This window comes from Arctopsyche grandis, chromosome 2 (assembly GCF_051622035.1).
Source record: "Arctopsyche grandis isolate Sample6627 chromosome 2, ASM5162203v2, whole genome shotgun sequence".
Classification (NCBI taxonomy): domain Eukaryota; kingdom Metazoa; phylum Arthropoda; class Insecta; order Trichoptera; family Hydropsychidae; genus Arctopsyche; species Arctopsyche grandis.
The window spans coordinates 23,975,221-23,990,299 of record NC_135356.1 but is presented as its reverse complement, the minus strand read 5'-3'; the positions used below and the strand labels follow the sequence as shown (position 1 = coordinate 23,990,299).

Here is a 15,079-nt window from a genome sequence, read left to right as displayed (position 1 = left end):
GCCGCTCTCAGCCTGAGAATGGGCTTAAAATGAGGTATTTGCTGCCACCCCTTGGTAACCCAAAAAGATCACGGTAGCAATTGTTCAATTTTACGTTTGTATTTTCGATGGCGAGGTTTTAAGAAGATCAGTACGACAATTTTGTTACACTGATGAAATAACTCTTATGATTAATGATTCGCATTTAGCGTGGTAAAATTCTGCTTTTATTTTACTATTTTTTTATATTATTTAAAAAATAATAAAACAACAATTTATACCCCAAAAAATTACTCCTAACTCTTGAAGTGGATGGATATAGAAAAAGACAGAAGAAAAAAGCTTCACTCTGTTAGTTCAGTGTCATCCTGCCTGTCAAAATATTGTGATTTTGAACCACTTTCACTCTTCAGGTCGCTTTGATATCTTACTGACATACGGCGGTTAGTTAACATTGAAATAAGTTAATGACTCCGACATGAAACTAGAGGAGTTTAACCATTAACAAAGTCATTAAAAATTACATCGTAATTTTGAATCAGATTGACCGATGATAGCAAGCTATCCAAACACGCCTTTCTACCACCCCTTCACCAATCAGTCGAAACTGTTGTAATAGTTACTTTTTTCACTCTCATTTTTAAACATAAGGAATAGATTTGATTCGCAGTATTCTATATGCATAAACTCACGATTTAATAAATTCATAAAAAATGAATTTATTGCCGAATCAAAATCAGGATCATTTTTGTCAAATTTATTCATTGTTACTTGTATGTCTAGCTACCAAGGAAAGGAATTTTTCAAAATTAAATTGTTTTAAAACTAATTAAAGACCTTTTATATCATCATTGAACAAAATATTTCAAAAGAATTTGAGATGAAAGATTTAAAAAAAAATTGCCAGGAAAAACGATATTATATCACACATATGTATACCTATATACATATGTATTTGTATTTAGGATAGGTATACATTTATTTTAAACTTTTAACGTCTCATACGACAACGACCCCGTAAGGCAAGCGTGTAATATCTATCAGGTATGTTATACATAAATATAGACAGTATGTACCTAATATAGATTAACAATCATTATGGAAATATTATTGGGAATATACGTTCACATATTGAATCGAAATTGGATTGTGAAAAATTGATGGCTTTAGGGTGAATTGAATAAATAGCGAATGTTTCAAACCGAACATGTTCTCGTGCACGATATGTGAAATATGTATGTATGTATGAATGTATTCGAGTCGATGAGGTGATTCAATGCAATTCAATTTTGACGGATGAGACGCGTCAATTTTACTTTTATTCATTTAATCTGGCAAATTTTTGGGAACAATCCGACGAAACAAATAAGACAAACATACATACATATATATGTATGAACATACATATGTACATAGATACATACAAGGCCGGCCAAACTCGATTTTGTTTAGTAATGCAATCTTTTCCCCATTTTTATTTCTTGCTCGTATTTTTATGAAATGAAAAAATAAAACAAACAAGGAAAAGGAATAAAATGGGAGAAATGAAATTTACGAATATGGTTGTTCAGATAGTCAGATAGTCAGATAGTATTACATGCGGTATTTATTTGTCGGTGGAAAAGTCTTACGGTCGCTGGCTACGAAATTCATCGTAGTGAAATGCTATGATACACTCCATGAAAAATCTACCGATTTTGTTTCGAGCAATCTTCAGGGTCGTGTGAAGGGGGGAGGGTGGAGGGATGAAGGAGACAGCAGCCCCGGGTGTCAAAATCGTCAATTTAGAAGAAAAACGACAAATCATATCTTTCAAATCTTAGGCCATCAACATTACAGAGTCTTTAATTAATATTATGTATTAGATGTATTATGAGCATTCATAAGAATCGTAAATAGGTTTTTGAGCTCTTTTTCCTATTATATTGTACATTAACATTAGAATAATATAATACTATGATAGTTCATCAAGACGACTATCGGTGGCCAAACCGCGCAAAATGGCAAAGTTTCAAAGCGATCGGAAGAGTGTAGGAAGTTTGTCACACTAATTGCCGAAGTGAAACTAATAAAAATCTTGTAGAAAAGGCGGTGAAAATGCCCTGAGATCCACCGCTAATATGTAAGTACAAGGAAAACTAAAAGCATCTGCGTGTAAAAGAGATGACGATCGCTGTATCTAATAAGCTAATAGAATATACTCGGAACATATTGTGAACATAGCTTATGAACAGTAAAAAGCTTTAAAAAGAAGAAAAACTCATAACTTTAATACACTATAAGTTAGATCATAAGTTATTGCCTAAGTACTTTGATGATTATGTAATAAGGAATAGAGATAAACATATTTTTTATACTAGAAATAAGGACAAACTAATTGTAGAGTAAGAAAAAATAAGACAGCTGGGGCTGTTTTTCAGAGGGGTGTACTCATGTATAATGCCCTCCCTGAGTGCATCAGGTCTGCTAAGACCATGGATGCATTCTTGCGAGGTGTGTAGAGACACCTCTGTGATGGACAGTACATATAAGTTAATTATAAATTTTAGAGTTGAGTAATTAAGATGTATTTTTAAATTAACTTGATAGCTAAGATAATATATAAATTAAATAAAATATATCGAAAACTTGCCAATGTGGTCTGGTAGAATATGAAATCAGTAACAAAACTACACTAAAAATTAAATTTAATCAAATTAACCTCTCCTAGTATTCGAAACCTTTCACACAAAATACACAATATAATATAATAATACAAAACACCGATAATTAATGAAATATTCAATATCATAAGCGTTTTAGCGTACGAGTACATGAACAATAATTAAGTTGATTAGATTGAAGCAAGCTCATACGTGCACATGTACGTATAAGAAAACTTCCAAATACGCAAGTTTAGCCAAGCCAATTAGACTTTTTAAACCCGTTAAATACGTGAAATTTGATGCATATACAAACGTATATTCATTCATATGTACATACATACATAGGCCGAATTAAGAGTTGGATCGCATTGAGATCGATTCGCCACGACACATCTTGAAATAGAAACCGACAGAGAAAAGAGACTCACCTGAGGGAGCAGATATTCGGTATGCCAGTTGAGAAGAAATTCGAGAAACAGGTGTAAAAAGGACATGATCATTCCGCAAAAGACAGCTTCATGTAGTCGAATGGGCAACATACCGTAGCAGACGAAAACGAATAAGATCGTCAAACCCAAACCGGCCAAAGTGGACCTGGAACAGAAAATTGTATTAATACATGTGTATAGGCATATAAATATGTACATATAAATATAAATATAAAATATAAATATGTACATTCAAACACATGAATATCATTTAAATTATTTCAATCGATGACATTTAGAGCCAATTAAAACTATGCTACTGTCGATTTAACTGTTACAGACTGTTGAAACTGAATCGGTGGATTAATATTGTAAATATTCAATTCGTTGACTTTAAAACTTGGCTCGTGCCAGCCAAAGTTTGCTTAGTTAGTCAGTAAACAATTTAAAAACAAAATTGAATACACAGATTACGGTGAAAGTTTTGATGTTGTTAGTTGTTTGTTGGCAATTCAGAACACAATAGAAATCTTATTTATACACCCATAGAAGAAGCGAGTGCCTAAGTACGCATTTCAACGAGTACCAACATACGCAAGGAAGTTTCTAGTATAATATAATGAATTATTTTCATGCTTTCGAACAGGTTAAAAAGATTTTTGCAGTTCGATCGCATTAAATATCCAGTTTAACGAAATGATTTAATCGGATATCTAAAAGTTAGATCGTTATATCAAAACTTAACTGTATCTGATTTCATTATGATTTTTATTTTTAAAATACAATTCAAAGAAAAGTTGAAAATAAATGACCCCGTGTATTATTTCCACTCAAAGAATAAAGTTGAATAAAATTTACATCGTCTTAAAAAAACGGTGTTTGAATTTCCCGCAGAGGATGTACATATACATTTATGTATAAAATAATACATATATAAAAATCTATAGAAAAACTCAACCAAAACAGCCCATAATCTTAGGCTTTCACACATGTACATATGCATAGTTTTTGTAGGATATGATTCAACGATGCATTTAAAAAAAAAATGCTGCTCATTAAAACGAATCATCTGCATATCAGATTAAAATTAATGGCGCATTAAAAAAAAAAGTAACATTGAGCAATAGTTTTTTTGTTGTCAGAAGTGATAAAAATGCTTCCATCATTTAACAATTAAAAAGTGCGCAGCTAAGGTAGAATTGAATAACTCACATTATTTCAACTACATATGTATGTGTCAATAACTCGCGGGTTATTAATATTAAACACATATTATACAGATCGGGTCAACTTTGGCGGTTGCTGGTTGAGACGTTGCCGATCGTTTATGCGAGAACTTTAATGCGAATTTCATTCATTTTTGGACATTTTGTATTTTTTCTGTTGTGAAAATTACTTATCAAATGTCCGCATTTGATATTAAAATGATGATCTAAATACAACGTATTGGTAATTTTTTAAATGACCAAGTTTTTTTATTATTACAATGCTTTTATTAGCTTCACTTCACCTTTTGGTCTGACACTATTTTTTTATACATTTATTACAGGTTTTTAGACATATTTCATATTTTATTATTTTAAGTGTTCAAATATTAAAGAAAAATAATACTTATGTTTTCTTTTATTAATCAAACAATTTTTTTTCTGTTGGTGTTTCTTTCAAATATATATGAAATTGTTTTAAAATTGTACATATATTTATTTTTTTAATTGATTTAATATTTATTTTTAATTCACAAAAATTTTACGAAATGCTTACGATAAATTCGAATTTTTTTTATAAAAAAAAACCCTGTCCTCTTTCTTCTTGTCTTCTTTTTTTTGTATTGTAATAACGTCCCAAATTTGTACCGTGTAATTTTTTATATTGTATATATATGTACAATATGTATATTTAAAATACAGAAAAAGGTTGCTACATGATTTTGGCATATAGAAAACATTAAGGATTGTTTTCATCAAAAATTTGTAGTCAAATAATATTTCTTTAATATAATGTTTCGAATACATACATACCTATACATTAGGCTGGAGTTTGACTCGAACAATTTTATGATCGATGAAAGAATTCAAACATAAAATTGCTACACAATGCCTTTTTAAAATGCAAAATGCATTTTGTAAATATCCTAAATTATTCACATAAATGATGAAATTCGTGACCCTATGTAGATATGAGTCTACCCTGAAAACCGCAAATTCTAACCCATTTCATCGACATCTTTGGACTCATTTTTTTTTTAATTTAAGACATACCTACATATACATACATACATACATACATACATAGTTGACAAATATAAAATGATATTTATTCATCAAGATTTTACCTGGCTGGAATGAAGATGACGAAGGCGATTTCCATTAGGCCAAATGTTCCCGCTATGATGTAAGAGACGATGAGCAGATAGACTTCATTGACAGCCGGCCGGTACAAGAATCCCATTTGAACTGCAATAATGAAAAAAAATGCATAAATATTATACCTAAAGATATGTACGTGGGTACAATTTCGCTTTGCGAAAAATCATTCCGTCACGTTTATTTTTCTTGGACGTCTACAAACAATCTAAGTTTTATTTCGCGATGGGAGGGTGGGATGGGATTTACCCCCGCGGCCACTCCTCAGCATCCCGTCCTATCCCATAAAAAAAGATGTCGAGTGTTTGTGAAGTGATTCACGACCACGTGAAAAAAACACCCCTAGAATAAATACATTTTGCTAGAAATGAACATCCACCCGACCCCCGCGAAAGACGTGTCGTGTGTTTTCTGCGAAAATATCATTTGGAATAAAATTGTGTGTATTGAAAATAAATATTGACGACAGAATTTAATTCAAATTTTCATATCACACGGCAAATATTGAGTAAATAATAAACGGAAATTTCAATGTGGTTGGATTCATATGTTAATAAGCGTTAGCGTAAAATACATATATATATATATATATATATATATGTACATTTATAATTTTGATAGATTTGTACATGGATCAATTCAATGAATAGAAAAAAATCTTCAACAGCCTGTCACCTCAATGGAAAAGAGATAAGTTCATATATTTGTACATATGTATTCGTATTGTTAAATTCAACGTTTTTGCAATTTATTTTTCAAGCTTTGAAAGTTTATTTTAGCTTTAAATCAAGAGTTAATAATTTGAACGCATTAATTTCGAGTGAAACGTTTTATATGGAGATCTGTTGTATTTACCTATTATTCATGTATAGTTTAAAAATAGTATATTGAATTTGATTTTATCGGTACAAGTACAAAAGTCATGGTGATGAAAAGGCTATCCAAAAATTGCATTAGTGTATTTGGTAGAAAAAATGTAAGAAATTTGAAATATGTAAAAAAATTTTACGTGTTCAATAAAAAATAATATATAAAACAGAGAACTCGTTTTCCATGAAATACGTATTCAATACATCATATTAATGTTTATATATTAAAGGTCATTTTATAAACATATATTTTTGCATGTATTTTAAAATAAAAACAGCGTGGGTTTGTCAAATGTACGGGTTTTTTTGATAAATATTATAAAGTGAGAACACAGTAGATAGCAGATATCTGCTTTCGTTCAGCATATGTACATACATACATACATATCTATGTAAAATATATTTTCCAAAATGGTCGTGAAAAATACATTTCAGTGGAACATGTTACGTCTTAAAAAAATATATTTTTCATAACAAGACCCTCTCGATGACCTTTATTAAAAAAAAAAAACATTAAACTTATGCATGATTCCTCTCCAAATACGTACATAAAAATTGAGACAAGATTCTATTTACAATATCGAAATATGTTTATTATGAACGAAATGTAATAAATAAAAACAAGTTTGAAATGGTGGCTTATTATTTGATTTTGTTTTATATTATGTGTAAAAAATATATAATATAATATATAGTATAATATTAGCTATTACTTTTTACGCAAAATTGCGGTTTTTTTCACAGGGCTTTAGTGTTTCCTATTTCTAACTAACAGCAACTGCTCGAACTTCTACAATAATACGGTGACCATATGTACATATTTGGCTGGGACAGTCCGTTTCTTTGAGTGCTTGTCATTTTCGGATAAATTGTTTAATTTATCCCGATTTGTCCTTGTTTTCCCAAATCAACTCATTTACATACAATATATTCATTATATTTTGCTACACGATTCTGAAAAAAAAATCGCTCTGTGCTATTGTTTTCATCATAATTATTTTTAAATAACTGTAAAATACAATATAGTATAATATTCAATCTTTTATTTTTTATTTTCTTGTTTTAAAGAAATGAGCATTCTGGTAAAAATATATTACTTAACAAAAGACAAAAAGAAAGGTAACGAAATCAAAATTTGCAGTTGTACATAATTGATGCAATTAAAACAAACCGAGAATATCATTTTAGAAAATTCTGTACTTATTTTATTTGTTAATAATAATGGATAAATCTCAGAAATAAAATAAGCCCGTGGAGCATGAACATCAAACATTACATTATTTTTTTTCACTTTTACTTGCACACAAGAATTGTACATTCTGAATAAAATATACATACTTCCTTGACAATATTAATGGTTATTTGAGGGAAAAATTAAAAATTTTTTGATCGTTTAACACATTTTTTTTATATAGGGGGGGGGACAATTTTTTTGCGGGGCGTCTCGTTTTGAGTCCTGGGAAATATGGCCACCCTAACAACAATGCATACATTTTTAGCACTGATTGGGACAGTTTTGATGTTATAAAATCTTTTAAATCCTCTGTGTGTATTGACAAAAGATTGGTTTTTCCCAGAAATAAGAAATTGTACTTAATTATTCATGATTATCATATCAAAACTTATTTTTCCAAATTTTCAACATATGTATATACGTATGTTTATGTATAAGTTAATGGGACTTTAGTCGCATTTTATTTTCGAACACTAATTATTCTTTCGCAAACATGTTTATAAATATGTATAAACGTTTGCATCTCGGAATACTTTCTATTTAAGAATACTCGTCTATTGTTATTTCTACTAAGCTATTTCCGAGAAAGACTTTTTTTTAGAACGTTCTCATTTCAGATACCCTTCATTTCCACAGTAGACTTTATCGCCGATAGTAGTGACTAGTAAAGGCAGTACATATATTTAGATAGTGAACGGCAAGTCTTATATTACGTGGTATTATACAGATTTTGAACGGCAATGTTCACAATGCTGTAAAGAAAATCTCGCCGGATTCTCCGTCGCGTCAAAACCTAATTCAATATCCACTCGTTCAAGTTCTAGATTTAGAGATTGAATCGTTTGGAAACGGGGTAGTTTCACTGTCGAATATGGTACGAGAGGTATAAAGTGGAACAATGCCCTTCACTTAAACCGACCGACCCCCGCAAACCCATCCCATAGACGACTTTTGTCAAAAGGTTAAAATTAACCCGAACGGCCCGATTGAATCTACAAAACAATCTACAGAAGACAAGCGGGTATCCGGTCTTTTCATTGATGGCCTTTTCATCGCCGGTGATTTGATATGCTGTAATTCAACGCTTCTCAACCAGAAACTTGAATGGGGAACCTCCATTAAGTCAAAATAATTAACGAAATTTTTTTCTTTAATACCAATTTGATTTATTAATTGTAGCATTTTTTTGCATCATTTACTACACATGGATAGTGTCAAGTTGGTCAAAATGATTTATTTATTTATTTAACATACTTGGGAAAGGCGGCAAAGCCGATAGACTAAGGGGTTTGACTTTACATACATATGTATTATATATATGTACATACATACATACATATAAGTTAAATGAGAAAAAAAAATTAAGATGACAATAATATAATAAAAATAAATAAAAAGAGAGGAAAAAGAAAAAGAAATATCGAAATAAACAAATAGATAAATATAGAACAGTTAAATGATAACTAAAAGCAAACGAAAATATAGAAATAAATGAAGATATAGGAAAAGAAGAATTATAAACACTCTTTAAGTTTAAGTAATACAACTAGTAGCTTGTTTTTAATAATATTAAAGTTTTCTGATATTACTGCATTGTTGGGAAGTCTCAGGAAATCACTGTGCAAAAATGTGTAAAAAAATGCATTTAAATTCTCGGTACTAAATCTATTCCGTAGATGATCAATAATGAAATGTGTGGGCTTCGTAAATCGAACTATTTTGAAAATTGAAACAAATTTACATGTATATGTAAACACACTTCTTTTGCCATAGTCAAAATATAATATTTAGTTTGGGATTGATCATTTTTATGAAACTATGAATTTTTGAAACTACAATAGTATAACTTTGAGTGTGAGAAGAAATCATTACAGATTTATTGGTAGTATTATACATATGAGGGTAAACAAGTTATTTTCGATTCATTTCATGAAGGATGAATAATTTTTGCAAAACATATTTTTCAGAACAGTCTCGAATGTGAGATGAATTTTTATATACCTACATATGTGTACATAAATAATATTTCATTATGATATTTTTCATGAATGATTGACGTGCCATGAATTAGCGATCTGGAAGTGAATTTCATCTCACCAGGATAAAATAGTTCATTGAGCTCATACGAGGTGAGGCAAAAGTTCTTTTACTTAAAAAAAGTCCACCGAAGCCTTATTAATAATCATGATATCATGCACTTTTTTTCATTTTTTGCACATGTTTTATATTATTTCACGTTGAATACTCGATTAAATGATTTTCATAGCTTATTTAAGTAATTAATCTTGCAGACTTTGAATTACTTTGACTAATACATTTTTTGCTGGACGGACGTTTGGCGTCCAGCACAGTGGCTGGCGGATTTTTTTAGCACAGCAAAGTAAATGTTAATAATGAAATTCTGTTTTTCATTTTATGTTTATGCGTTCGAATTTTAACAGGCGTCTTTCTGATCGAAAGCAATCACGTATTTTTCTTCCTACCTTCCAGCCAAGCGGAATGAGTGGTAGACGCGACTGAGTAGCTATTAGGCTTACCAAATATTCGAATATACATATTCAAATATCGAACATCGAATAGTTTAATTTGTAGCTTTAAATTATTTAGATTAGGTTTTAGAAAGGTAAAGGTATTGTTGCGTAGGGGTGGGTGGAGGATCCAAGTAAAAGGCCAACAGTCGTTTCACAGCATTTATTGATGATTCAGGAGATACACGCACTGTCACTGCTCAGTCCAGAATGACATGATATCGCCTACGTACCGCCTTATAAGGGGTAGATCTCTCAGGGCGCCTAATCTGTTTACCTGTTGTATAGTCACGTATTCGGATATGTATTTCCACGACATTGGGTCTTCCCGTACTGATTCTGAGAAATAACTAATAACGGTCATTGTTTAGCCTAAATGCACTTAGAGTCCAGATATAATCCTGGAAGTAAGTGCAAGCACTTACATAGTTAATCCGATAACAGAAAACCCTTGAACGGTCACATAGTCTCTGGGATTCTATTCGCTTAATCCGTGGCGTACGTAACAGTATCATTAAAATTTTGAGATAATCCTATTCTGGTACATCACATAGAATCAAATGTGCTGTAAAAAAATTGTTTGTATTCGAAAAAGTATTCGAATACACAGATATGAGATACCTAGTACCTATGCATTCAACCATGTAAATGTAATTAAATAAAAAAAAAATAATGAATGAAATATACATATGTAGATAACTTACTTATATAGATGCACAAAGATGTGAGGAAAGCCACCATGATCACGACGTATCGGTTCCTATGAGTCTTGTACTGCTTTTCCACGGCTTTGGTTATCATTTCTTTGGTCATTGCGGTTTCATTTTCATCCGTTCCTATTTTATCGCGCAAGTCCAGGTTAACATATGTCATCAACAATCTCGGCATTCCGGTCGGCGAGGTTATGAAAGGTGCCGTATCTGTCATAGTTCGATTCAGTGCGGATGATCCGATCGGGTAAGGCTGCTCGGGGTATGATTTTTGATTTACCAATTCCTGAATCTTGGAATCGTACGTGGTTTTGGTGCAGATGAGCAGCATGATGTGGCCAGCGGCAATGGAAAGAGCGATCACGGAAAGCAAAGTCAGCAGACTCGTCATGTTGGATTGGTTCAGACGCAGATGGTATCGCTGATACAACATTTCGACCTGAAACAATTCATAATGGACACGTGTTAGATCTTCTTCATATACTTTCATTACTGCATACACACACACATACATACATACATGTCATAGGGCTTCGCCCCCTAGGGGGCGCAGACCCCGGGAGTGTACATATAATTTTTTATAAGAGACTTACTGTATATGTATTTTTGTTTGTGACACTCAATTTAATAAAAAAAACAAATGAGTATTCAAAAAATTTTATATAAAATAAAACTATTCAAATAAATTTAATAAAATGTTTACTATTAGATAAGTTATGTGTAAGCGGTTTATATTACAAATACCGAGCGAAGCCGGGTAATAAAGCTAGTACTATATAGACTACATAACCAGCAGGGTATCCTGACATGTACCCCCTGGACACATACCCCCGGCCAAAAACCCCCTGGACATTAACCCCCGCCATGGATAAAAATTGTTTAGAAATAGTAATAAATAATTAATAATTAACAATAAAGTAAAGTAATAACTAAGATAATAAATTAAGTGTGGTAAAAGCATATTGAATTTCAATTTATATACCTATACAATATTTAATTTCAATTTATTGTTGTAAATAGAATAAGTATCAATTTAAAAGACTTTTAGTCAGTTTTTTGGGTTCTGTGGTAATGAAACAAAATTTTAATAGAAGTACATACATATACATATATTACTGATATATTATTACTATTATATATTAAATATTTTTAGACTATCCATGATGTAATTTATAAAATCGAGAAAAGCAAAAGAAAAAGAAATCAAAACACAATTGATTTTGAAGTTTTGTATATTTCAAATTATTATTAGCAATGCGTTCTTTCTTTAGTACGCATTGCACTCGCCACTATGACGTCACGTCATTTGTGGAAGTTTTCACAGTGGCCAAAGAATGTACTAGAAGGAATACAACTGTGTAGTATGAATATAAGTAGTTTTTTTCGTGCATTGCTGTACCGGACTGTTGCCTTGCAGTGCTGGATAGTATGATTAGACCTTAAAACTGTAGTTGATCTGTTATAGAAAAATAAATATATCAGATGCTAATATATGGATATCTAGTTTATATGATCAGACAATAATCAAATCAGTTCCCAAAAGTCATCATATACATACATATGTATAGCTTTATCGATTTTGGAAAAGTTTGAAAAAAGCACTGAAAAAGTGCATTTTTTACTATTTTCTTAGGCTTGATAATTCTGTTTATAATCTAATATAGTTTGGTGATAATACATAGCATCGTCGGAAAATACCTTCAAAATTTAATTTACAAACATAGTTTCTTTTCAATAAAGTCTCTCGGGCAATATAAATATGTAATTTATTATATTATATTTCGTGTGTTTCGTAAGTCGCAAAATACTTAAAAGTACATATGTAATATAAAATAAAAGGCTTTTTAAGTTTGACGGTTTCATTTATATGTAGGTACATTTAAGAAAGGAATATTATATAATATGAGGAAGCACATTAAAAGTATTGAAAACTACGTTGCAGGAAAGTTTTCGAAACTTGTTCGGAATGCTTTAAGATTCACAATAAAGTGTTATAAAGTATCCGAAGTGTTTTCAAAAGATGCAAAAATTATAACGTAGAATTTATATCAAATTAAGAACAGCGTCCGACTTGAAAAAAATGTGTAGAAAAAAATGGTCAAGCATTTTCAATGAATTCGTAATAATTGTGTTCAATTATGATTATGATTCTCATTGATAGACATACACGCGTACATACATATGTATGTCTATCAATGAGATTGTATCATTCAGTTCGACATGCATTATTTAAATTCGTATTCATGGAAATTTTTTAAGTCTCCATTTCACATGAGCGTATCGTTGAGTTAAATCGGTCGGAAAAAGTAACAGTCTCGTTGCAAAACTTTTCCAGTAAAACGTTTAACTTTGTCGAAGATTCGAAGAACCAAACGAGCGTTTACGTTTTGAAATTGTTCAGACGCGATAGTCGTAAAGATTCAATGCTTGACTCTCCCATTCGAAGAGTCATTATATGTTTGTTTTTACAAAAAAACGATGTTTCTCAAATATTTTACTAAGGAACTGGATGCCGTTTTAAAACCTTCAAATATACATGAATATACAAACAGTAATAATTTGTAGTCTATACTTTAACCTTGTTGTAGTGATCTTATTCTTGAAAAAAAAAAAAATTAACCTTATTTGAACTACTGATTTAGCCTTTAAAGGCCGTAGCGTCGAGATCGAACGAGTGTCCAGAACCGGGGTTGAGTGACCCTAGTATTTTTTAATCAAAATACAGCTTTTCTCAATACTTCATGGCTTCGATATATGTATATATCTTAATAATCATTTTACACATCAACATAAAATAGTTTTAGTCATATAGCATGTTTTTGACTATTTTTGTATTAAAAAATAACGACAAGCATCAACACGCAAACGCACATAGGTAAGGCCAACAGGTGACTGCATGACTCAATAGCCACGCGCCAAAAGTGACGAAAACAATAGCTTACGAAAATATAGCTGTCTCTTTCTCTTGCATTGATTCATCGATCAACAAGAATATGCAAGCGAACAGTCAAAAACATGACTTATCGCTACCGCCTTTAAATCATACTTTGGAACGTACACATTTATTTTTTTACGTAACGTAGCGTACACTTTTCTAAATCATACAAAATCTATTAAGATAAATTTCTTGTAGTTCATTCTAGGAATACAAGAAATAAAGGGTGCATAGCTTTGAAAACAACATAGTTATTACGAAAAACGTAAAAATTGGGGCATTTGGGTGAGGGAGGGTTAAGAAAGTATCCAAAATCAAACTTTCGTGAAAGGATAAAACTTGTATGTGAGGTTGACTAGAGTTGGCTTTACAATTTGCTAGCAAAGATCATTCACTTTTACACTTTTTTGCTAGCAACGATTAAACATAATCTAGAAAATTTGATATTTGATTTTTCCCTGATTTTAGACTCATCAATTTGTACATTGTAATTGTTAAATTAGTAAGCTTAGCTGTGGTTCATATATCATATGTAAGTAGAATATGTAATAATCACTATATACATAAATACCAACAAATAATTCACATTCTAATCAAATAAAAATTTAACTCTGATATTATCCAATATTGTAAATGTATGTACATATGTATACATACGTACCAAAACTGTGGAGTCGTAGTCGAAGTTGGAGCCGTAAAAAATCAACCGACTCCAACTATTATGTATTTGTTATTTTATTTAATTGATAATATTACAGTATGTATCAACTAGAGTCTCAAAGCCACTAATAAATTTAAATTTAATAATTTATTTATAAAAATCAAGAATGCAAATTTCATTATAAATAAAATCGTTGAATTGTACGTATTTTGACGTTTAACGACCAAAACCGATTGCTTCTTCCGTCTTATACTTTTTTTTATTCTCATTTTTTTCTATTAAATCGACTTGTTTGTGAATGAAATTCATACAAGTACACTATACATGTATTTTTTAATTTTTCATATTCTAATTTTTTTATTATTTTTACTACTAAAAATTTTATACGTTGGCAAGAAGAGTTAATCTTACTAAAATCGTTCAACTTAGAATCGAAGTTTGGAGTCGGAATCGGAGTCCAATCATAAGATAAAGTCGGAGTTGGTAAATTTTGAAGCGACTCCACAACCCTGGTATATGCACACAGAAATATCATAGTTATGAGAAAAATACCAAATATAGCAAATCTTTATACAGCTTGAAAAGCACTACAACTTCTGAATTTATACGCATCTATAATATATGAAGGATCGTAATACAGCGTTGCTATATAAGTTGAATGGCTATCCTTATGGAGCGAGGTGAAGTATAAAAGGAATATGTTAAATCCTCAGGGATGCGGGAGGGT

The 15,079-nt window shown here is 30.9% G+C and overlaps 1 protein-coding gene across 2 annotated transcripts in view; it reads right to left on the bottom strand.

The window, feature by feature from the left end:
• The window catches only part of LOC143922520 (adenylate cyclase type 6), a 335,909-nt gene that overhangs the window by 101,766 nt on the left and 219,064 nt on the right, over positions 1-15,079 (bottom strand). For both annotated transcript variants that reach the window (XM_077445784.1, XM_077445785.1), the window contains 3 exons: positions 10,751-11,195; positions 5,385-5,505; positions 3,053-3,218 (listed from right to left, as the gene is read on the bottom strand). In XM_077445784.1, the coding sequence (XP_077301910.1) occupies positions 3,053-3,218; positions 5,385-5,505; positions 10,751-11,195 (732 nt within the window). The remainder of the gene's footprint in view (positions 1-3,052; positions 3,219-5,384; positions 5,506-10,750; positions 11,196-15,079) is intronic.